The sequence below is a fragment of the Mytilus trossulus genome, chromosome 7 (genome assembly GCF_036588685.1).
Source record: "Mytilus trossulus isolate FHL-02 chromosome 7, PNRI_Mtr1.1.1.hap1, whole genome shotgun sequence".
Taxonomy (NCBI): domain Eukaryota; kingdom Metazoa; phylum Mollusca; class Bivalvia; order Mytilida; family Mytilidae; genus Mytilus; species Mytilus trossulus.
In genome coordinates, this window is record NC_086379.1 from 52,592,610 (window position 1) to 52,619,292 (window position 26,683).

The 26,683-nt window shown below is 32.8% G+C and overlaps 1 protein-coding gene across 1 annotated transcript in view; it reads right to left on the bottom strand.

Annotated features, from left to right (window-relative positions):
* Positions 1–1,106: 1,106 nt before the first annotated feature.
* Positions 1,107–26,683, bottom strand: part of LOC134725275 (uncharacterized) — a 71,451-nt gene continuing 45,874 nt past the window's right edge. The window contains exon 3 of the mRNA XM_063588952.1: positions 1,107–6,003. Within this exon, the coding sequence (XP_063445022.1) occupies positions 3,898–6,000 (2,103 nt within the window). The 5' untranslated portion in view covers positions 6,001–6,003 and the 3' untranslated portion in view covers positions 1,107–3,897. The remainder of the gene's footprint in view (positions 6,004–26,683) is intronic.

The window sequence follows — 26,683 nt, forward strand, 5'->3', positions numbered from 1 at the left end:
TTGCTATAATAAACTGAATCCTGTTCAACAATATAGCCTCCAATCTATTCCTAGATATTGGCATTTTTTTTCTCACAATCAACAACTTATCACACTAGATATAGTGAAGAGACCGTACTTTTTTGGCTAACAATTCAGAAATTATTTAAAGGAAAGGCTATAAATTTTTCCGCGGCTACACCGACCAAGGACTCACCAGTGAACAATCCTTAAAGCTAGAAGGATGTTAGATAAATTTCGCCCTAGCGTAAGATCCCGTTTTATCCCGGGAATATTTTCTTTCAAATGTAAGGGAAAATCCGTGACACTCTTATATAAAAAAGAAGATGTTGTTTGCTTTTTTCTCTTGTTTAGTTTGAGGCATATCGTTATTGTATAAATCTATGTAATAATTAAGGGGTTTGATAGTGTTTATTGTCCTTTAAGTGTTGAAATATTTAATCTTACAATTTTGAAAAAAAAGTTACCCAAATCCGAAAATAAAGTTACGGACAGTCTGATTATTTTTGACTTATAAGTTACGGACATCTTATGCTTTTTTTTAAAGTTGGCCTTGCGCTAAAATGAAGTCAAAATTAACAAATTTGTAGTGATGGTGAGTGATTTCTTTATTCAAAAGTCTTATCAATATTTACATAGATCATGAAAAACGTTGCAAAATGTAGATTTCGTATCAACTATCATCTCAACAAGTTTAGAGTCCGCCATCTTGGGCTGTGGGTAACTTAAGTTATCCACGGCCGTTTAAGCACAGTGATATTATCGTATATTTGTTGAACGTCTATAATATTAACTTCAATTAAGGGTTTTCCTAGAAGTGTCAAATGCGCTTAAGATTGTCAATGGTTTATAAAAAGAGTTCAAGTTTAGATGAACCATGTCATACAGATCTCTACAAATATCCCGTACACCAAATTAATGTGTTCCGATCCTTACAGTGCGTTAAAAACTGACAAATGTAAAAGTTATGGTTGGCCAATTAATCCGGAACATAAGGTCAAAAGTATATGAACCCTGACCGACAGCCAGACATAGACATCTTACTATCATTCAATATATCAAATACAAATGACGTCATCATGGTCATATAATTAAAATTAAAATTCAAATTCAAATTCAAATATATTTTATTGCTAATCAAAGCGCCCACAAGGAGCAGAACAATCAACATTAATTACATACAAATGATTACAAGTGATTCAATAGGATTAAGAAACAATGTTATAAAAAAAATATATATCAAGACAAGCAGAAGAATACAACAAGCACAGTGTTTAATAATATAACTAGGTTAAAAAGGGGGGTCACTGGGCATTACTATATCTATATATCATTTAAAGAAACTTTCCTATATGAGAAATTGTGATTTCATATCTAAACCACTAAAATTTTTAAACAGTTGTTTTATTTCATTTAAAAAGTTAAAACGAATATTTGAAAGTTTGTGGCACTGGAGAAAAAAATGAATTTCATCCTCAACCTCAGTACCACACAATTTACAGATACCTTCTGACACCGTCACATTTTTGTACCTTCACCTCTAAATCTTTAAATCGTGAGCACTGATACGGAATTTCGTTAAGTAATGTCTATATCTAAAATTTTCCTGCAAAAAGGTAATATTCTAAGCAAAATCTGCTTTTAAAAAAATCTATAAGTTCTAAGCTTGTTACCATATAGTGTATTGCCTCTGAAATCATTATTAAGCTCAGTTTGCCATATTAAATCATATTTTTATTGCATCTTTTTGCATAAATATTTTTTTAACTTCGTCTTTGAATTAAGTGAATAATTTTCATTGATGCTAAAGTATTTAAATGAAGTTTTGAATACTGGTATACCAGCTCTTTTTCTGCTCATCATGTAGAGATTTGAGAGGTTGAAAGCCTCTTTTAATAATAAATCATCGGATTTTTTTAAACGTATATAGTATTTAAACATATTTAATAAAACCTCCAAAAAATAGAGGATATCTGCCCAGTTCACCCATGACCGCAATTTTTGTTGCTTTTTTACTTACTCCAAGTATAAATTTACAAAAGCTTAAATGAGCCTTCTCTACTGCCAGATCTCCACATAATGTTTTGAAATAGTTATCCCCTTAAGTGTTTAGTTTGTGAAAGTTAATGTCACCCCATATTTCACTGCCATACATTAAGACTGATTTAACTGTATGGTCAAACACATGAAGTAGAGTTTTTTTATTTTTGGTTTATAACCTGAGAAACATTTTTTAGTTTTTAAAGGCCTTTAGCCCTTTATTATACATTTCATGTTGGGGATCTGTAATTTTGCCATTAATACTAAATTTGACACCCAAGTAGGGTTATTTTATGTGTTCGTTAGGGGGGTATTATTTAAATGAAATTGAGTAGAAAGAATTCTACCAGAATTTCTAAAAATCATGACTTTGTATTTAGTAATATTAACTTCCAGTCCCCAATTATTGCAATAGATCTGTAGTTTATCAAAACATTCTTGTAGACCCATAGGAGTTTCAGAAAGCAAAATTAGATCATCTGCATACATCAGACAATGAAGTTTTGTATTACTTAGTTTAACTGGAAAGCAATCTCATCAAAAATGGAATATCATTAACAAAAATATTGTACAAGATGGAATTTAAATTATCTCCCTGTCTCACTCCGACAGACATCTACACCATACACGAATTACCGTGGCGCTATAGCATACCGGTATATATCCAAAAGGCTAAACAACATAAAACAAACATTGCCGAATGATGCATGCATGATAATGAGTTCGATGTTATTTAAAACCTTGCAGAAGTCGAAAATCTACACCTAACAATTATAACAACAGACAGTTATCCTTTTTGAATTTTCCTCGGAGTTCAGTATTTTTGTGATTTTACCTATCCTAAAGCTGAACGAATCCGCGATACGGACTTGACCACAACAATGAATCTTAATCCATGAAATGAGGAAAATTCGGGGTCAGGTGAATCCTGTCTGACGGACATGTAGTTTATAGGATCCAAAATACAAAATGTGGGTATCCTATAACTCGTGATAAGTGGGTACTTCACATAACAATAAAAAGCTTCATTTTACAATCATCCAACTATTTTACATTTCATTTTCTGAAAATATTAATACTTTGAAATGCTTGAGGATGTTGACCTATCTAGCTTTTCTCAATACCAATAACAAATATTAATTATGAGATAATTGAAGAATAATTTGAACGTTTTTGTAGCATCAGACCTTTCACGATCCTTTTCACGATCTTCAAAAATGCGGTTTGTGATCTTTCACGATCCGAAAAATATTTTTTTTTGTGTAACTAGTTCTTTATTTACCAAGTTTCAGATTATGTTTATACAAAATAACTATGAGAACTATTTGATTAATTCAAATAGAATGTTCTTATTCGGATAAAAGTAGTTTTTCTAGTCGAATTTGTGAAAAAAATCATGTTTGTTTACATTTTTTATGTCATTGAAATGTCGAGAAGCAATCTGCCTTTTGTTGTTTTGTTATAACTATGTACTTTTAAAACTGGACATTCTCACCTACTGATCATAATGTTGAACCATTTTGACAGACAGGTTTTTTTTGTCGTTAATTTGTCCGTGTAATTAATTTAAATAGACTATTTATTGACCTTTCATATGTCTTCTCGATTAAATGTCTTTCAATTTTTGTATCATTTATTACAGGTTTGATAACAAAATTGTAAATACAAATTTGTTTGACATCACTCGCACGAATAATATTGATGAGGGTGTATATAGCATTTAATAAAACCATCTCACTTAATGTACATAGAAAAAAAAATGCGAGGAAATAAATTTTATAAAATTAACTATGAAAGTTTATATGTATGGAATATTAAGAATGTTCGATAAAAGCTACATAACAAAAAATGTACATATTAGCCTACAAGATCGTCCAAATCTTCCTCTTTAAATCCTTCCTTAACAGCTTCTTGTATTGCTGTCAAATTTTCAAGAGGAGGCATTACAGCTTCCACCTCTCGTTGAATTCTGGAAATTCTCTCCTCTACAGCATTTTCATACTTCTGATGCTCCTCTTTGATTTTTTTCTTTATTGCATGTTGTGCTAATTCGCATTGGTCGTGTAGACGTTGTCTTCCTAAAATTATCTTTTGCATATCATCTCCAGGATCTAATCCTATCAAATCTGCAAGTTGCGTTATCTGATCCATTAAATTTTCTCTCGATATCTCAACGTATGCTCCAGCCATTGTACTAACAACATAACTGACTCGACTTGCATGTAGTGTCTGTTCATACATATTTGCACGAAAAGCATTTGACATCAATTCTCCTTCTCCTTTCAACTCTAGGCTTACAGTAGCAGTTTGAACAAATTTCTTCAAAGATGTATTCATGCAGCATTTGATGATGTTTGATATTTCTTCAAAGAAGATAACAAGTTTTCCCCATTGCGCTCTTACTTGTGCCAATGCTCTAATTCCCTGCTGTAAAGTCTTGCGCACAGTGTCAAAGTCAATTTCTTCTAGATTTAGTGTTTTCATTGTTTTCAAGGCTTCACAGAGTCGTTCGTTTGCTTCTTCTAGTTGCTTATCAGCTGCCTCCTGCCGATCTTTGGTGTCTCTTAGGGTTTCTTTTGCAAGTTCTGTCTTAAATCGTCCGTTTTCCATAACTGAATTAACGATATTGGAATTTTCACTTTGAACAGGATTTATTCCCAGACATGGAGATTTTTCATCAAGTGGATTTCTTCCCAATCTTTTATTTGCTTTTGCAACAAGTGACATACTTTCAGTTTTTATCTCAAAAACCTTTTTTTGGAGGTCTGCTACCGTTCTGTCGGAATAAATGGCACAAGCAATGTTCTGTGCTTCAGTGCAGATTTCTGTAGCTTTCTTGCAAAGTTCAGAAATCCGGACCCCAAGTTTCCCGGAATGCTTTTCTGCCGACACGGTTGCTTGATGCCGTGATAGGGATGCTTGCAATGCTCCAATGTTCTCTTTTATTTTATTCAGATCAGGTATGTGTCCAGGTATACCAATCATGAGTGCAAGGTTTTGAATGTTTACATCTATCATAGGTACTGTTGTTAGAACGTTATACTCAGCTAGTTGTACATCATAAGGCTTTGTGATTGTTTGAATGTTTATATGTGACTGTTCATTAGTGCATCTTAAGAAATCATGTGCAATGTTAAAGGATCCTTTTCCTAGACCCCTAACCATATCCGCAGGTAGTCCAACTATGGACTTAACAGAGTCAACCATGCCCTCTGCAAAAGACAATCCCAAAAGTTGTCCGCTTCCCGGCATATCTTTAATTGCCTCGGTATATTCATCCTGAGCCTTGTTAACCTGTTTTACCATATTTTCATATCTTTTCTGTCTTTCCTTTTTGGCCTCTTCAGCACGAGTTTGCTCCAGTTCAGCTACTTGTATCAACGTTGCAGTATTATTTGCCTTTCGATCGTACACGCTTTTTGTATTCGTCGAGGCTTCTAAAAGTTCTTCTGTAAGATGCATCACAAAAAGAAACTTTTTCTCAATGTTCTCAGCCAGTTGCAAACTATCATCGGCAATTTGTTCCACATTTTTTAAGGATAATGGAAGCATTTTTTCTACTTCTTTAGGAGAACCTGCCATGAGTAGCCTTACAGAATCCTTTATATGACTATCAACGTTTCCTGACATCAAGCGTATTTGATCCATACTTGTGTGGGCTTCATTAAATGCATTCCATCCACTATTACTGACCTGTACTAAACAAGCACGGAAAGAATCAGGATATTTGATATACTGAAATCCTTCAGCTGGCATATGCTCTGTCAGTGTAAAATCTGTTTTTGTCGAAATAAGTAAAAGTTCACCAAGTATGGCTATGGCTGATGGTGCTGGGGTGAGAAACCTATCCCAGTTGGCAAACGGTGCCATCATCAGTAAACAGTCTTCCTTTTTGTCTTTTCCTTTAGATATGTTTTTTATTGCCTTTTCAGTCTTCTCAATTGCTCCTACAGATGTCATTGTCTGTAAATATAAATATATTTACGATATTTACAGTTTCATTTTTTTTCTCAAATAACATAACTTTTCCTGATATGTTCTTATTATCAAGGGTAATCAGCTTTAGTTTTGCTATACATTGACTACCAAATAAGGAAAGCATTCATTTGCATCGCAAACTATCTGGAATATGTTACAATTGTCATTTAAGATAAAGGGGTTACTCGAGATTTTTCATCCCAAATGAACAGAAATAAATCGAAGAATGATATAGAACCAATTATTGTGGTTTTATGTTCATCATTCAGTCATTTGTTTTTCATTTCCTTGTGTTATTAGTTGAAAAGGGCTTTGATGACACCAGTTTATTCGTCTGCGCCTGGATTCTAATCGTCTTTACGCTAATGGATTACTTTGACAACCCACACAAACAATATTATAATGAAAGCAACATTTAGATTTACTGTCATGGTATTTTGTGACTATGCATTTCTAAAGATATGCCTTATAACATGATTTTTCCATGAATAAGTTACTCTTTTCAACAAAAACAAAAGGGAAAGCCAATCGAAAACTATACAAACCCCCTAAAATTTGCCCATTGCATTGAAACCAAGAGTATAACAACCAAATGCAAGCAGTACAATTATATTTACGGTATATGTATGACTTCGACGACACTTTTTTTAACAATAAGATTTGTTTTACCACAGGAATATATTACCTTCAATGATTTCGTACTGTAATGTTTATTGGGTGTTAAGGTGACAAACAAGAAGAATCTTGTTTTATATATGCATATTTCATGTACAAGGAAGCGTTGTGTAGATTTAGACGTTTGGGGGGAGAGTCAGTGGTTGGGTTCATTGTTATGGGGGTGTTTGAGAGGTACTCTTGTGTTCTGTATCGGGAACATTTAGAGAACATCACTATTCATTAAATAGTGAATTCGCCCTAGAGTATATATAATAATAAAAATAAAAATAACGGTACCAATTTTAAGTGGTGAGGAATACAATTCGGGACATGTCGATGTTCTTACAGAAGGAGACTGGCTTACAATAGTGAGTACGATACATAGCTGTAAGTTTTATAGGAGGACAACTTGTACTGGGTACATGTTGGTCTAACATTGAAAGTTGGTAGAGCAGACTGTCTCACTCGGAGGACAGACTGCAATAGTCCACATTAGTTGTTAGTGACAGACTTTCCCACTCGGAGGAGAAGTTGTTCCAGCTCACACTGTCTGGTAGCGACAGACTGTTCACTAGGAGGACAAGTTGTACCAGTCCGCATTGTCTGGTAGTAACATACTGTACCCGCCCGTACTGTCGTATAGGACAGATTGTTCTATTATGAGGACAGGCTGTGTTATACTTATATGTGTGTATATATAATTGTTTTTATTGTTCGTTGTTACTTTGTATCAACAAGGAGCTACTGTATATATTGTGGTTCATTGTGAATAATATAGATAGTTATTGTTTTTGGTATTGACGTATTGTTTGTGGACAACTTGGATCCAAATATTTACTGGAACGTTCGTTTAAGATATAAACGCCTGGTTACACGTTACAGTACTCATTTAAGTACTCACTTATAAATCTTTTGCAGATGGTCCAGGAACACAGTTATCGTCCTGTGATTTTCGTTGTCCACGAATATAGCCCCAAGTGTAGACAGTGTGTTACTACGATTTGTTTGTATACCCTTTCAAATTTTTTCTGCATGTTTTATGCCTCAAAAAGAAATTACACTGTAAACAAAATCTGGATCATGAATTTTAAAGATTTGGTCCTGCTGAAAAAGGTTAAAGATTAGCATTTCGGAAGATTTGTTACGTTCAGAGGACGTGTTTTTCAACAGACTGTCTGCATTCCAATGGGAACAAACAGTGCCCCTTAACTTGCCGACTTGTTTCTTTATTATTATGAGGCTGAATTCATGCAGGAACTTCTTAGGAAGAAAGATAAGAAGTTAGTAATATCCTTTTACTCTACTTTCCGCTATATAGATGATGTTCTTTCACTAAATAAGTCAACATTTGGTGACTATGTGGAACGCATCTATCCAATTGAACTAGAGATAAAGGATACTACAGATATAGTTAAGTCGGCCTCAATTCTCTTGACTTACATCTAGAAATTAACAATTAGGGTCGGTTGAAAACAAAACGTTACTTCAAAAGGGTTGATTTCAGCTTTCCAATTGTGAACTTCCATTTCTAGGTAGCAACATTCCAGCAGCACCTGCATACGTGGTATATATTTCCCAATTGGTACGATCTTCCCGTGCTTGCATTTCCTATCATGATTTTCTTGATAGAAGTTTGCTGTGCTGCTCACAAGGAAGCTATTAAACCAAGAGTTCCAAATGGTAAAGTTGAGATCATCCCGTCGTTAATTTTACGGACCCCATCCCTAGTTGTTTGACCGTTATGGAATTACCGTTTCACAAATGATATCGGATATGTTCCTTACGTCGTAACTACAATCCCATTCCCTTTCATGAATGTGACCTACCGAATTAGACTATTTACATGATTTGTTATCACATAAGCACACGACGGGTGCCACATGTGGAGCAGGATCTGCTTACAAGAACTTGTTGATAAATATTCCGTATCAACATCACAAATAACACAAGATGGTATTGAAGTGTAATTTTGCGTACTGACGCTGGTTATCATCTTAATAACGTGTTATAATATTTTTTTTATTTGTCTTTATTAATTTTACTTTTACTGTTAAATCATTTTTTTGAGATATTCATTAGACGTGACTCTGTGCTTATGTAAACCATCATACTTTGAACGATAAAATTATGTTATTTATTATATTACTTTTACTTATGTATCTTGTCATCCTTTGAATGAAAAAATATTTTATTGATTAATACTACTTTTTCTGTTAAGTCTGTTTTTATGATATACAAATAACGTCACTCTGTACTTATGTATCCCATCATACTTTGAACCACACAATTCATTTATTTTATTATTATTACTTTTACTGTTAAGTCTGTTTTTTGTTAGATCTACTTTACGTGACTCGGCATTTATGTATGCCGTCATACTTTGAACGACAAAATTGTTTTATGTCTACATGTGCGAATTTCAAACGCGCAATTTTACACCAGTACTGAAAACCTTCCATCCTTCATGGGTAGATTTTATGTAGATAAATAAATTCGTATACGATAAGCAAAATGAGGATATTAAATTTGATGTATGCCTTTTTGTGCTTCTTCGTTACATTTGTTGTTTTTATAGTGATTAAGATGATAACACAATGTTGACTGCTGTACCCCTTTTTTTGACATTTTTACTGATTGAGTGCGTTTGTTTTGTTCACGCATCGTTGACAATGTAAAGGAATTTGATCCGACTGTCATACAAGTGAGAGGTTTATTAGCTAGCTATAAAACCAGGTCCAATCCACCATTTTCTACATAAGAAAATGCCTGTCCAAGTTAGGAATATGACAGTTGTTATCCATTCGTTTGATGTGTTTTACTTTTGTTTTTGCCATTTGATTTAGGACTTTCCTTTTTGAATTTTCCTTGGAGTTCAGTATTTTTGTGTTTTTACTTTTTACCCTTCCGGAGCACCTGAGATCACCCCTAGTTTTTGGTGGGGTTTGTGTTGTTTATTCTTTCTATGTTGTGTCATGTGTACTATTGTTTGTCTGTTTGTCTTTTTTATTTTTATCTATGACGTTGTCAGTTTGTTTTAGATTTATGAGTTTGGCTGTCCCTTTGGTATCATTCGTCCCTCTTTTTCAACACCCCCTTAACATGAAATTGTCCATATTTTGAGGTAGAGCTGATGACTTGTTCTATAATTATAATACAGTTTGTCCCAAAAGTAGTATAACACACTGTAATGATATTATTGAGAAAGCGCAGATGGGATTTTTTAATTAGTTAAAAAATTAATACACTATGAAATATATGAAATATGGTCTTGGACCCGATGAAACGCTCGGCTGGCGTTCACAATTTAAATCCTGGTGACTATGATTGTTTTGAGTTTTTTGAGAATTTTGAGTTCAGGATTTTCTACCCTAGGAAAAGATTACCTGATCTAAATTCGGCATAACTGCCTGAATTTGGGGTACCCAAAAACGTACCTATTTGCCCCTTTTTCCTTTTTTTCTTCCGAGTCGTTTGTTGACGCAAAACAATTTCAATTGTTTATTTTGCTGGTTTGAATGTTTTTAGTCAGTTGTGTTGTATGTCAGTGATGTTTTGTTGTTGATTATTTACTAATAACTTTATTGCAATTTTATGAATCAAAGTATGGTGTACGAACACAGTGATTTTACGGGATTTTTAGGTCGAATACTTCCCGGATTTAATGAAAATAAATGTTCAAGCTTCATTTTGGCACCAATGATATTTTTTGCTGTAGCAAGTGATAGATAAACTTAGTTTGAATATTTATTAGATTATTTAAGAAATAGGAGTGTAAACTGCTCCCGATAATTATATCTTCCTTATTGCTTAGAACTGCAGGTTTTAAACATTCCGAAAGATTAGTTATAAGAAAATTATCAATGATTAATTTATTTAGCCCAGGATGGGTAAAAGTTATCTACATGGCTGCTTGTAGATCTTTTTATGACAGACTTGATAAGCATATTTTCCATTATTTCACAATACTGATAACATATAAATCATGCTAAATCATTCATAAATTTGTTATTTTTTAAATCTGAATTGAGAAGACACTCCCAATGAAATAGCCACGTTTAATTCTGACCTCTAGTTATCCAGGAGGAGAGTTTTGTAGTAGATACATCTCTCTTTTAATTTTTCATCAGTCAGATTCAGACTCATCCTGTTTGAACGCTAGGGAGGTTTAATTTTTAGCAGATTCTGTTCATATTAAACATATTAGTGCACTCTTTGTATATTTCCTTAACATACTAATTTTTTGTCTGACCTTAGATTTGGCTTGCTTATTCTTAAATATGTTTTTTTTTAGTTATTAAAGACCTATTGTGTTGTGTAAATACATTTTATTAGCATAATAAATGTTTATATTATATTAGTTGTTTATTCTTTTTGAAAGTGGATTGGAAATATCTATTTGTTATTAATAAGGAAATCTCCATTCTTGTTCAGTATGAGCCAAGGTTTCGGCTTGAAGGCCGTACTTTGACCTTTAATGGTTTTCTTTTTACAAATTGAGAATTGATAGTTTTCTCATTGGCATTCATACCATATCTTCTTATAGCTATTAACCTTTTGGTGATTCATTATTGGTTTTTATCTTCTCTTACAAGGGCATTGGCTGTCAATTTCATGTTCACCGATTTGACTTATATTCTCATATTTGAAAAAAGTATAAAATATACAATTTACAAGGCATGGGGTCGATAATATGTATTATTGTTTCGTGTGTATTTTAGTCAAGATGCCATCTAATTGACTATAGAATAGACCTCCGATGATTGCCGACGGTCATAATAGCTATGTAAACATAAATATAGATACGAATAGATAGCGAAATCGTGCCATTGAAGTTTCTAGGTCTGTTTAATTTCAGAATTATTATAGGTTTAAAATATATCTTAACCATCATTTTTAACACCTGTATAAGATGAATTTGAACCAGTCAATCGAATGATGTACTTTTGCTTCTCTTTCAAAGTAAAGTGTGAACATCTACATGCATAACGTATCAATTGATGGAGCAGAGGGTATGCTATTGCTGAGAAATGGGAAATTGATATATGGGTAGTTGAAACCATCCCCTTCGACATAAATCTTAGTGTGAAGTCGTCCATCGGTGTCGATATTGAGGAAAAGATCAAGGTATGAATAAACTCATCATATATACCAGGACTGAATTTTATATACACTACAAAAGACTCATCAGTAACGATCGAATCCAAATTTTTTTTAAAAAGACAAATAAAGTACAAAGTTGAGGAGCATTGAGATCAATAATTCCTAAAAGTGTTGCCAAATACAGCTAAGGTAATTTATGCCTGAGGTAGAAAATCCTTAGTATTTCAATACATTCTAAGTTTTGTAAACAGTTAACTTATAAATATAACTCTATCAATGACAATTCATGTCAGCACACAAAAGTGCTTGTGATTCCCTCGGGGAAATAAATCTCCACCAGCAGTGCATAACATTATATGTAGTGCTCACTTCATTATATGAAGTACTCACAACATTATACACAGTGGTCCAAACATTATATGCAGTGGTCACAACATTGTATGAAGTGCTCACAACATTATATGAAGTGCTCCGACATTATATGAAGTACTCACAACATTATACGTTTTTGTTGATAAAGGTGATGATCAGTGATTGTGATGATGATGTTTGATTTATGATGAGATTGATGTTTAATGAGATGATTCCGTAAACTTAGAGTTTTTCAATCGGAAATTACCGAATACAGTCATAATTGATAGTGCCCCGCAAACAAATTGAAACAGTTATTGAAGTCGTGTTATCAAGGCAATTCAATTGAAAATTAACTACATCAGAGAAAAAAAAATAACGACGGCTAGTGTCTGCAATTGGACAGATATAATTTTATTAATTTATTGGAAGTTCATTCTGAGGAAAATATGAAACTAAGTGGTGAATGAATGAAAAAGTCAGAATGTGAATATATATGTTCAAACTCTTTTAGGTAATTTTTTAGTAGCAATAAACCAAAAAACTATGTCAATTGGACATGCTTTGATACTATATTTGCCCTTGAATTTTTACTAGATAACATTTTTGTTCGCTTTGGGGATTTCGTTTATCGTCAGGTTATCGGAATTCCAATGGGGACTAACTGTGCACCACTTATTGCGGACCTGTTTTTGTATTGCTATGAGTTACAATTTATGACAAAAATAAGCAAAGATCCATCGAAACAACATCTGATAAACAAATTTAATAATACTTTTAGATATTTGGATGATATGTTGGCTCTCAATAATGACGACTTCAGTATGTATATTAAAGAAATTTATCCCGTTGAACTTACTTTAAATAAAGCTAATGCTAACAATGACCACCGCCCTTTCGTCGATCGTAATATCTATATCACTAACAGAAAACTGAATACTAAAATTTATGATAAAAGAGATGATTTTTCATTTCCTATCGGTAATTATCCATTTTTAGATGGTGACGTTCCCTTCGCTCGTGTATGTAACAATATTTTAGATTTTAACGAGAGAAATTTATGTATTACTGAAAAATTATTACACCAGAGTTTTCGATATCACAAACTAGTCAAATCATTTACTAAATTTTATCATCGCTATAAGGACCTCATTCGTAAATATAGCTCAACATGCAGACTTTTATATACGTTCAGGTATTTCACATCCAATTTTTTATGGAAATATTCTTTATAAAGCACAAAGGTGTCAGAATTCACCTCCGAAACTAACAAACCTTTGAATAGACTTATTAAGAAGGGATATAGTTACGATACTGTTGTCAGGTCATTCAAGATTGCATATTTTGGCGTTAATATTGATTCACTTATAGGGTCTTTGCATCGGAACTCAACCCATTTATTCAAAAACAGTTATTGCCATGACACGGATTATGTTCTTCTCATATATGTTATGATGGTATGATACTAAACCCCTAACGGGAAGGAATGTGTCTGATGTTCATATGATGAAATCATAATCTTTCAGTCAGTTTAATTGAAGTCTGGAGCTGGCATGTCAGTTAACTGCTAGTAGCCTGTTGTTATTTATGTATTATTGTCATTTTGTTTATTTTCTTTGGTTACATCTTCTGACATCAGACTTGGACTTCTCTTGAACTGAATTTTAATTTGCGTATTGTTATGCGTTTACTTTTCTACATTGGCTAGGGGTATAGGGGGAGGGTTGAGATCTCACAAACATGTTTAACCCCGCCGCTTTTTTGCTTCTGTCCCAAGTCAGGAACCTCTGGCCTTTGTTAGCCTTGTATTATTTTAATTTTAGTTTCTTGTGTACAATTTGGAAATTAGTATGTCGTTCATTATCACTGAACTCACCGTGTAGAACGCCACATGTGGGGTGTCGGCAATGTTTGACACGGGGTGGCAATTTCGAAGCGAAGAAAAACTATCAAAGTAAGTTCAAGTATCAAACTTTCTTTATTTAGAATTCTTAGTACCATATAATGTACTGCACGGAAGGAACTGAAACAGAATCTATTTCCTGCAAGCAAAATCAGTCGTTTCCAGTGCTCTGTTTTCTCAAACACCTCTCCCTAGTTTTCCGAGTTGCAAATTTTGAGGTTTCATATGCAAATTTCTGAATAAACAACTACTTTAGACGACTTCCCTCTGCAACATTTATATAGAATTGAATTCCTATTATGTAATTTAACCAAATACCAGCTTCATACTTAAAATTGATTGGTTATAAAACTATTTTTTCATCAAAATATAAAGTGTCGCTCGGGGTGTCAGATTTTGCATCTCAAGGGGTAGAAGCTTTCAATAAAAAATGAATAGATTTGCATATGAATCATGTAAATCGGTCTTTTCTTGATACTTTTCAATTCAAACACATCTACTATATGACGATAACATATTAAAAACTAAAAGCATTTCATTTTGTCTGGTTTTTTTTAGACATATAAGACATGTGCTTTTGATTTCATAAATAGTAAAAAATAACTCAAAATATATTTTTTTACCGCTGGAAAATGATTTCATTTCCTTTTAAGTTACTAGCATGGTCAGAAAAAAGTCACGACTGTGGTTCAATGCATCGAATCATGGAGGGAAATCAAAGCGCAGACCTCTATATAAGATTTTGCCGAAGCCACTAACAGTCAAACTCCATCAAAGTTCATCATCATGCTCCTCCCGAAAGCGCTCGTGCAAACCGCAAAAAGTACTCACTCAAAACGAATTCTGTTACTCTCGTCAATGAAACACGCATGAAGACAACACCACTACTATTCTTAACTATTTCAAAACAGCGATTCAAAATCTTGAAAAGAATAATTTAGCTCCTCATTTCCTAACTTTTATCGAAATAGTAAATTTAATAGGTGAATCAAAGAGTAATGAACATATTACAGAAAGCTTATGTGAGCGCAGAATGGCAGACCCCCAAGACGCAGAAATAAGTTTTGCAGTTTCATGTCAAAAGATACTATTACACTTCATCGCCATGGACTTTGATACTTAGTATTCCAAAGTCTGACCTCTGTTTAAGATATATTGGTTCTAACATTGAAACATTTCATAGGGTTCCATGAGACTGACATGGTTTCTTTAATACAAGATGTCTACTGTGCTTTTATAAACATAATGTGATTGTGTTCCAAATATACTGGCACTAGAAAGAACCGAGTTGATACAAGAACGCCAATTTCCTACAAGTTCCGTTATATGAAACAATGACGCCCGTAATCCAATGATCACGAACTCAAATATCGATTGATGCCAATTGTCACCCGCCATTCCTTCAAACTTTTAAAGACCAAAATTTTGGCGGATGGCAAGCTCTTTACGGCCATTCATTGGTAGACCTAAATCTTTAAGAGCCTCATGTGCTCTTTTACACAGAAAAAGTTTCAAAAACTTGTCTATACCCAATAATTGTTTGCTTTGTATTTATTTGGTCTTCTAGTAGGATGTAAAAAAGTTTGTAGCAAGTTTTTCAAAACCTTTTAGTTGATTCCCGATACCATATTTCCGATGTTATTCTTTTTGTCATGAACCTGACCCTTTCAAAGAAAAGACGAAAAGAAATATTGTCGAACGGATATTTTTTTGCTTTTACTATTCGGATAAAAGATAGTAAATCAACAGCCATAGAAAGTTTTTTAAGATTTTGAATCGCTTTTTGAAATTGTTGAGAATAGTACTGTCACCGTCTTCAGGTCTCCTTGAAACTGTATTGTCAATCGATGATAAAGATGCCGGTGAGTGTTTCATTTGAGAGAGTTATCGATTTCGTTTCGGAGTGATTGGTTTTTATTTTGCAGCGTGCACAAGCGCTTTTGTGAGTAACCTGATGAAGAACTTTGATGCCAATGACAGAGTTTGACTGTTGGTGGCTTTGGCAAAATCTTATATGGAGATCTACTCTTATGATTTTGGTCCATGTTCCGGTGCATTGAGCCACATCAGTGACTTTTAATCTGACCATGATAGTGACTGGAAAGGAAAAGAAATTATTTTGAAGCTTCACACAAAATATTTTGAGTTATTTTTGATTATTTATGAAATCAAAAGCACAAGTCTTATATGACGTTAAAAACAGGCAAAATGAAGTACTTTCAATTTTGTATTTCTTATCATAATAAAGTAGATGTGTTTGAATTTAAAAAAGTATCAGATAAAGACCGATTTACATGATTCATATGCAAAGCTATTCATTTTTTATTAGAAGCCTCTACCCCTTGAGATGCAAAATCTGACACCCCGACACTCTATATTTTGATGAAAAACTAGTTTTATAACCAATCAATTTTAAGTATGAAGCTGGTATTTGGTTAAATTCCATAATAGGAATTCAATTCTAAATAAATGTTCCAAAGGGAAGTCGTCTAAAGTAGTTGTTTATTCAGAAATTTGCATACGAAGCCTCAAAATCTGCAACACGGAAAACTAGGGAGAGGTGTTTGAGAAAACAGAGCACTGAAAACGACTGATTTTGCTTGAAGGAAATAGATTGTGTTTCAGTTCATTCCGTGCAGTTCATTATATGGTACTAATAATTTTAAATAAAGAAAGTTTGATACTTGAACTTACTTTGATAGTTTTTCTTCGCCTTGAAATTGCCACCCCGTGTCAAACATAGCCGACACCCCGCATGTGGCGTTCTACACGGTGGAACTAGTATATATTTGTTTAGGGGCCAACTGAAGGACGCCTCCGGGTGCGGGAATTTCTCGCTACATTGAAGACCTGTTGGTGACCTTATGCTGTTGTTTTTTTTCATGGTCGGGTTGTTGTCTTTTTAACACATTCCCCATTTCCGTTTTTAATTTTTAGTTATATATTTTCATTGTAAGAAATACGCATTGCATAATGTAAGTTAATTAATGAATTAAAGTTTTAGTAAATGAAATATCGAAGGAAAATTTGTATGATATATGCCTCGAGTTTATTTTCTACTGAAGAACTTTAGCAAGGTGCCGCTTTATAGTCAGTACTCAGTTTTAAAAATCTTAATTACCTTTAAATAAAATAGTCAGCTTTCAAAAACAACTAAGTGCCATATTACCCTAGCTTATATATGTCATGATAGAGGAATTTTTTTGGCATCGATTTTCAGAATTTGGCTTATTTACATTTTTACATTTGTGAATAAGTTTCTAACAGATATGGAAAATGCAGTTTAAAGCATTTTATTTAGTTTAAACATATTTATTTATAGTGGATTGGGAAACAAGTTTTGCAACTTATTTAAATCCCTTTCCACTTTGCGGGCATTTCATTGTAGGTGTTTAACATATCTTTACATCAATTATTCCAATTGTATTACAAGTTTTTTAGCACGCCAAGCATTTTTTCTTCTAAATATGACCAGCAATGTTATATAGAGATATAAACTTTTATATGAAAAATTTACCCTTTCAAGACCCAGTTTAACATTTTCATTTATAGTTATCATCTCTTATGAAAACTGAGTTTGTGGGGGTGAATGAAACGTTTACTACGTTTGTTTGTTAGCCTGCACGGTTAATATATACAAAAAAAGATGGTAATGAAACAACTTTCCACCAGAAACCAAATGACACAGAAATTAACAACTATAGGCCACAGTACGACCTTGAACAATGAGAAAAGCCATTCCGAAAAGTCAGCTATACTATAGAAGGCCCCAAAATGATAAACGTAAAACATTCCAAACGAGAAAACTAACGGCCTAATTTATGTACAAACAAACGAACGAAAAACTAACATGTAACACATTAACAAACGACAACCACTGAAATATAGGCTACTCCTGACTTGGGACAGACTCATATATACAGAATGTGGCGGGCTTTAACATGTAAGCGGGATCCCAACCCTCCCTCTAACCTGGGACAGTGGTGTAACAGAACAAGATAAGAACGAACTATGAAAATCGGTTGAAAAAGGCTTAGCTAATCAGATGGATACAAATATAAATACATCTAACAAAAAACAGAGTGAACGTGGCCGGGTACTTGTATATCCTAACAACAAAAAGACACTATGTACTGATATGAGAGTACTTGCAGTAACTGACAGTTAGTGCAAGCCAGTAACAACTAAATAAATCATGTATCTAAGTTTTGCATTTAGGTTAAGATTGAAACAAACTGTGAGTAAAAAAGAATGATTTACTATTATTGGTTAGTAACGATTGTCCATGAAAAAAGAGCCATCTCGACCTAAATTAATTCTAGTTAAGATACATTAAGATACAAAATCTAATCAACTACAGGGTCATAGAAGAATGATATCTTTTAGATCGCACTTCTTTGATAACAATGGACCTTGAAAAAAGATTCAAATTTGTGTTAAGGTCCAGATGATAGCAACAACACAGACTCAATAGTTTACAAATACTCGTTATTATCTCAATATATAATTGTAATATACTAGTATTACTGTGAATTTTTCTCGCTGTTGTTATTGACGTTCTAATTCTTCTTACATACAAGCTTGTCTTTAGTCTGGGGATTTCTGTTATTTTTGCTAACATTTTTTTCCCCATATCCCATGTAAGGATCAATGTAAGAGGTTTAAAATTTTATATTTGGATATTTTTCGTTATCTGGAAATTTACTTTTGACGATGGGTCTTGATTGTTTCTGTGGGGAAGGAAGTGTTCGTTAATCTAAAATATGAGGGGAGTGATATTTAATATTTCTTCAACTCTGAGATAGTTTCTTAATTGCTGAAACTTCCGAAACGTACCACCGCGGAAGATTGCATCAGCACCATTTAACTTTTGGCATTATTTTGAAAATCAACAAAGGAACTAATTTCCTTGGATAAAAAGCAGGATTTATTGTCAACGAAGAAAAAATTTCTTTTGAACCAGTTCAGTGTTTAGAATAGTAAGGATTGACTTGGGATTCAAAACGTTTTACTTTAGGATGTCAGGGCGCAGAATAAATGACATTAAAGATTCTCTTAATATAATACTAAAATCGTTTTTTAAATTTGAACGCACGTATGCTGGCTCAATTTGCCCGAATAACTTTATCAATGTCACAAGTTAGGGGTAATGTCACATCATTTTCGCGATAGAAAAGAGAAACCACATGGAATACAAAATTATATATAGTGTATGAATTGTAGCTGAATTGGCGCCTAATGAGAAGCGATTATTAAATGTTTCTTTACCGATAATCATAATATATATTCAGATGCTAGTAATGTAGCTTTAGCACATACTTACAACTGTTCGTCCAATCAAATTGCTTAAATTTGTCTCCTAACTTTCATAGTACATACTTTTTCGTGTACTAAGTAACTACGCGGCATGAATGACCAAAAGGGTAAGATTTCATTGTATCGTAATCAAGATATTGAAATACAAATTGCTACTGGCTATTTTGAGAAAATGTTGTGTTCCAAATTAAACTAAATAGTTTGACAATTAATAGTTTATTAAATAAACATTGTAGTTCATAATAACTTGATTAGAGTACAATGTCATCTAAAATTGTAATCATTTATATTATCTTCCATGTTATTAATTTGTACACAAAAAAAGAGTGAACCATGAAACCTTGTGAAGGGAAATAAAAGCAACTTGATATATTTCGTCATGAATGGATTGATTATTGGTTGCTTAATGTCCAGTGACAGATATTTCATGCATGTAAAATATTCACTACACTACCTATGGGTACATACCAGGGGCAGATCCATCCATTTTTAAAGGGGTTCCAACCTAAAATAAAGGGGAGGGGGTTTAACTGTTTGTTCTTATTCAAAGCTTTAATCATCCCCCCAAAAAAAGCGTTATACACCACCCTCTTTTGGGACCTGCCACTGCAAACTATCTATATGTTTTGAAATTTATCATGCATAGTAAAACACAGCTTTATACAAATATACCAATAAACATACTTACATCAGAAACTGCAACCTTTTCATTTTGTAGTCAATATCTTACAATGATAATGTAAATGAGCTACAGCTAGTCAGTCAAAACATATCAATAGACTAATTACAGGATTACTCAAGTTTTAAATATGTGCTAAATTGAATAGTGTATAGAAAGGTATATACTATGAAAATAAGAGCTTGGGGCACAGCCCCGCGCTCTTATTTTCCTTCATAGTATATATCTTTCTATACACTAACCGACACATATTGTTGATTCGAATGGGAATACTGTTTATTGTATGTGGAATAAAAATGAGAATGCAATGAGTTCTACTATGAGTGAACTCATGTTTATTCAGTTATCGCTAATTTCGTATGAACCTGATCTGAAATGTAAAATAGTTGAATGACATACAGACAACCAAAACTGTGTAAAAATAATCAATAAAGGCAGAATAAAGTGACATTTGCAAAAAATAGTTTATGATATCTTAAGAATCTGTACAATGTCGGGATTCACGTTGTTTCCTACTTGTATACCTTGGTGTGAAAAAATAAAGCTCGTTTTATATCTTAAATGGGGTATATTGATGATTGGCAAACTTCTTTACAGTTTTTTTACTTTCATGAAGGAAATTTTGGATCTTTACACAAAAGAATTGCTTTTAATAATACAAAATTGAAAAGGTTCAACTCCAAACTTTAGAAATCAGGAAGCAGTGCTATCGACGCTTTCACTAAAAATTGGACATTGGGAAAAATGATAATCTGATTGTTCCTCCGATAAGTTTAGTTGCTAAAAGCATTGAACACCTTTATCTCTGTAGTAGAGCTGAGGGGAAATTGATCGTTATTAAAGGACAATCATGAGAGTTTTGGTCTTTGAATTATAAGTAATGATTGAAATTTGAACCTTATGTTATTGGAGTTACGCTGTACATGAGATCTATTCATTCATTATAATAAAAAAAAGTTGTATAATGTTATTATTTGTTTATTTAATTTATACATTTGCATATGATTTTAGTACATGTCGTTTGTCTCAGGAAATTATGCAACTGGATGAAGTTCTATATAATCTTGCAAAATGTCTTCCAGATTATTCTAGAGCTAATTATAGCTAAAATACAGGAATGTATCCGTTCTAATTATACTCATTGTTTCCTTTAATATTGCGCAAAGTGTTGTTTATCAAAACATGTGCGCTATCGGATATAGCTTAAATGTGTGTCGTCTAAATATTATTATTACCCACAGAATATTACATAAAATGATATTTGGTAAGTATTCAAACTTTATTGATTTATCTACTGATTTTTTTCTTATCTCGAAATGTATATGTAATGCACAATTAAGTAAAGTTTAACATGTTAAAGTTAAAACCCTCTTCCGAGAACAGACATTATTTTTCCACAATTAGTAATAAACGCACGGATACATTAATACAGTATCGATTCTTTTTATCTTTTGTACATATATTTTAAAATCTAAAAAATACAGTATAACTCACATGTGGTAACCCATGCATGCATGGTTGAACATGCTTACAAACATATATTGTGATTCTTGGACATGTATCATGGTTGAACACGGTCATAAATATTAACATATTTGGCCTGTGTACAAGAAACAATTGTGTACCCAATGGTATGTACACAGATAAGTCCTGATTATTATGATTCTCTGCAATGAATCTATTTTTTTTTTTTTGAATTGTTTTATATTTTTCTTGGTTATTTAAAAAATCGTTTATTTCAATAATTTCTGAAAATTCTTTCTGATTTTTTTTATATGTTATTTTATTTGTCTTCTATTCTGAGACAAAATGTGCTTTGTATATTGAGAAGGACATTATAGTTAAAATGTAATTAATATCAAAGTATGATGTATTTTCAATTTTGTATCCTGAAATCAGAATCAAGGCTTATAATGTCTTTTTCAATACCTAGGGATTTCACTAATTTTATTGATATTTGTGTTCATAGTCCTCCTAATTTTTTACAATGCTTACAGAAGTTGTTCTCAGTAATTTTCTACTTTTTTTAAAAGTTCATTTCTTGGCAGTATGTAGTGAATGATTTTCCGTCTAAATATTTTCAATCTATTATCAGCGAGATATTGAAATATAAAACAAAAATTTAAATGTTTCTCAAATATATTTTTCCCACATAAGAAAACCATTTGGTTTATCACAACTTTCTTTCAGTCTGAATATTTTATAGAGTTCTTTTGTGCTCATCAAGAGAGTATTTGTCCAAGGCATAATTATTATGTCATATATAACCTTATCTTTAGTTAGTTGAATCTGCAATACGAAGAATTATTTTTTTTCAAATGGTATTGCTTTTTTTTTAACATATATATTCGCCTTATCAAATTTTGTTTATATTTAAGTTTATGTAAGATGATAGTTTCAGATATATTACCCTGTTCATCAATTATATCATTAATATCAATAATGTCACTTTTTATCCAATCTACTATTTTACACATTTTTCATTAAACCGGGATATTATCGTTTCCCCACAAAACTTATTTTCTTATTTCAAGAACATTTTTTGGGATACTTTGTATTACCTCCTTCTACACTTATCCAATCTTTAATTAGTTGTTTATAAAAGTCAGGTCAATATTGTAACTTACTTTTATCAATGTCGTTTATATTTAAAAAAAACCAACATGTTCAATACAAGAAGATTTTTTCATTATTTGTTGAAATATAAGTTGGGATTAATTGTTCTGTTATCATTTCTATTCTCACTTAATTTGATAATCCAGTTGATATGCAGTAATTCTATTTAAGCATCAATGTCTGTCATCTTAAGTCCACCTTCCAAAATATCAATCGAAAGTGTCGATCTTTTTATTTTATCACTTTTGCCTTTCCAAATTCCTATGACAGTAAGGTTTCTTTTACTCCAATCAGATATATATTTTTTCACTTTTTTCCATTTGTTTTTCAAAGGTTTTTTTTTCGACACTCTTGTTAATTGTAACCAAAGTACATTTCAAGGATTTTGATAGGTGCAGTACACCAATTTATATCTTCAAAATTTTCCCGATCGTGTTTTTATTGACCAAGCCATATCTCTTCAGTTTTTGTCTCAGACCTGAGAGATTACCAAATACTTCTATTAAATTAATTGCTAGAGATTTCTTTTCCTATAGAATTCATATTTAGATCATTTGTATAACGTGAAAGGAGTAACAAGTACGTAATAAGGGATCATAAGCCTTTATCGTATACAAGAGCAAGAGCAGTACTGTTAGAGGCATTATGATAGATAAGATTAGACAAATCAAAATTTGGTTTGCATATATAATTTAAGAGCAGGTCGAGCATCTGCAGCTGCTGCTTATATTCACGATAAAATATTTAAGAAACAAGGTAGACTCTTCAGATACAACAAAAGACGGATATATACTTGAAAACATACTCGTCTCTGAGAATCTTACCTTGTAATTAGATAACGGGGTTTCTTATCTACTTTTTCGAAAGTGTACTACTCACAATGAGAACTCATTACCATAGTAATCATGTGTTGAGTTTTATTGGCTAAATAATGTATGTTCGGTTTTGCTTGGATAATAAGAACATATATACACAGTGTAGATACTATTCTGTACGCTATCCGGAAGTCGCGATTTTCGAAGCGGTAAGTTGTTCATCTGTACATTGCTTAATGATTAATTCAGATGACATCGATATTCTCAAATGGCTAAGAATTAAATTCAGTTCATTCATTATTCGTTTCTTTGCCTTAATCAAGAGATTTTCAAGTGCATCACTAAGGAATATCAGTCGGTGAACCTAAAAACAATCTTTTTACGCTCTTAGTGTACAAATTAACGTAAAAACCACACTTAATTAACTAAATGAAGTATATTTCAAGAGGTGGTAAAAGTTTCAACCAGATCTTTGAAGCCAGAAATAAGAAAACTACACTTGTCTGAATTTCTCACTGTACAATCAGTCTCGCTTGTATATTTTGAAACTGTATGATCAGTCTTTATTTCACTGTATTCTAGTGGTGATTTATAAGTTATTTACGTGTTGCTTAGATAAGAGGAAGGTTTGTTGTATATATTTAGTTTCAGAAATGTCCTCCGTTATACTTAATAGTTATCAAAAGTACCAGGATTATAATTTTAAACGCCAGACGCGCGTTTCGTCTTCATGAGACTCATCAGTGACGCTCAGATGAAAATAGTTAAAAAGCCAAACAAATACAAAGTTGAAGAGCATTGAGGACCCAAAATTCCAAAAAGATGTGCCAAATACGGCTAAGGTAATCTACTCCTGGGGTAAGAAAATCCTTAGTTTTTCGAAAAATTTTAAGTTTTGTAAACAGAAAATTTATAAAAATGACCATATAATTGATATTCATGTCAACATCAAAGTGCTGACTACTGGACTGGTGATACCCTCGGGGACGAAACGTCCACCAGCAGTGGCATTAAAATTGTACAAACACACAGATTTAATTGTTAATGCATGTATTTACACACATTCGAGGCAATACTGTAGCCTATAATTGATCACAGTTTCACTTTGTTTTGGATGTAGATGTGTCTCTTTTACACTCAGTTGTACACCACTTTGTAAAGCGGGGGTTTATAGTGATAATGAAGTCCGTCTTTCCGTTCGTCCGTTGGACCGGTACAATATGTTTCGTAAGCGCATCTCCTCATCACCCACCTGATATACATTGGGTGTTCCAGCCATTTTTAAATGGAGAGGGGGTCCAAGTCAGGGGAAAGGGGGATTCCAAATATATGTTTTCATACAAATGCATTGATAGTTTAAAAAGGTTTTCAAACCGCCGGATCCCCTTTTTTTGGATCCGTCACTGATATAACTATTAATCAATTAATCTTTCTCGGATTCCTTATCATAAATGGTAATGACTGTAATGTGCACCGTCTATGTCGAATTTTAGTAAACATATTTTATTGGGATTCTTTGATTTCTGTAAACTTACCCAAATTATATCACAAGAATTATCCCCTACGCGAAGCTTTCTTTATCCATTTTTTTGGTAATTTTAAAAGACACAAGCTTGACTTATGTTATCATCAATTGGTCAACGGCGGACCTCCGGATAGCGTACAGAATAGTATCTACACTGTGATATATATTTATTAATAGTATCGAAAGTCCTGATTGTTTTTATGTTCAACACGTGTTGGGGAGCACATGGTTTCATACCTGATTTGTTAATGAATGATTTGATTGGCTATTGTATGTCGATGCTCTTCAACTTCGTACTTTATTTGGCATTTTTAACTTTTTGGGATTCGAGCGTCACTGATGAGTCTTTTGTAGACGAAACGCGCGTCTGGAGTATATACAAAATATAAACCAGGTATCTTTGATGAGTTTATTTATTCGCAATGCAGGTACTCTGCACGTATACTTGAGGGAAAGATCGTGATTCTCGTGCAGAATCTTATTATAAATAATAGCTATTTTGATAACAAGTTATTTGATATTCTGCCTTTCTGAGTAGCATATGAATAAACTCATCATAGACAGCAGGATAAGAATACTATATTTGGACCAAACGCGCATTCCGTCTACAAAATATTCATCATTGACGCTCAAATAAAAAAAAATAAAGGCCAATTAAAGTACGAAGGTAAAGAGGTTTGGGGACCAAAAAATCTTAAACATTTGCAAAATACTGCTCAGGTATCTATTCATGAACTATAAAAGCCTAAGTATTTAACAAATTCAAGCCTTTTAAACAGCCAATCTATAATAATGATGATCATATCAATGATAATTAATGTCAACTTTAGTCGATTTACTAACTATAGGATAAAATTGTCAATTATGGTCTAACATTTTGAAAGCATGGAATGTGACATAACAGACATTAGTAAGACACATTTATCAGGTCAAGATGAAATCAATGTAACACAGGGTAAACGTGGTTTGGTTTAAACAGATCAAACATCTACCGTAATGCGCCAAAAGCGTCAGGTGGGGGTTGGTATATTGCTTAATAATTGGCTGTTGAAATACTTTAACGTATCTGTGATCGATAAAACGTTTGAGTGAATTCTTGTTGTCAAATTCGAGAACTCGTCTAAGATTCGGAATTCATATCGTATTCATGTTACTTGCCACTAGAAGATTCCTCAAGAGCGCGCGATGGTCAGAGTTTCTTAGCGCATCTTTTAACTCAAATCTCTATGCAGTTTGACTGTGAAAATATTCTAAGAGACAGGGATATTAAAGCGAGGATCGGTTCCTTATCAGAAACCTTAATAATATCCCGGAAAGAATTGCAATAGATAATAGTATTAATCAGCATGGACATGATTTCATAGATTTTCAAAACGAAGCAAAGTTTTGTGTTTTTAATGGTAGATTCGCCTAAAAGGATAATAGTTACCAAAGACCAGGATTAAAATTTAATACGCCAGACACGAGTTTCATCTACATATGATTGATCAGTGACGCTCTGATCAAAATAGTATAAAGCCAAACAAATAAAAAAAAACTCAGCTTCTATTTCACGCAAGGGAAAAGCTGTGGTTGGCTGCTTTTGTGTTCCGCATGATTCTAAGTATTTATGAGAACCTTAATGTTCTCCTAATACAGAGTATGGTTGACATTCATTATCTTCAAACGAAAGGTCACAACTACCGGACTGTTCAGTAATTACA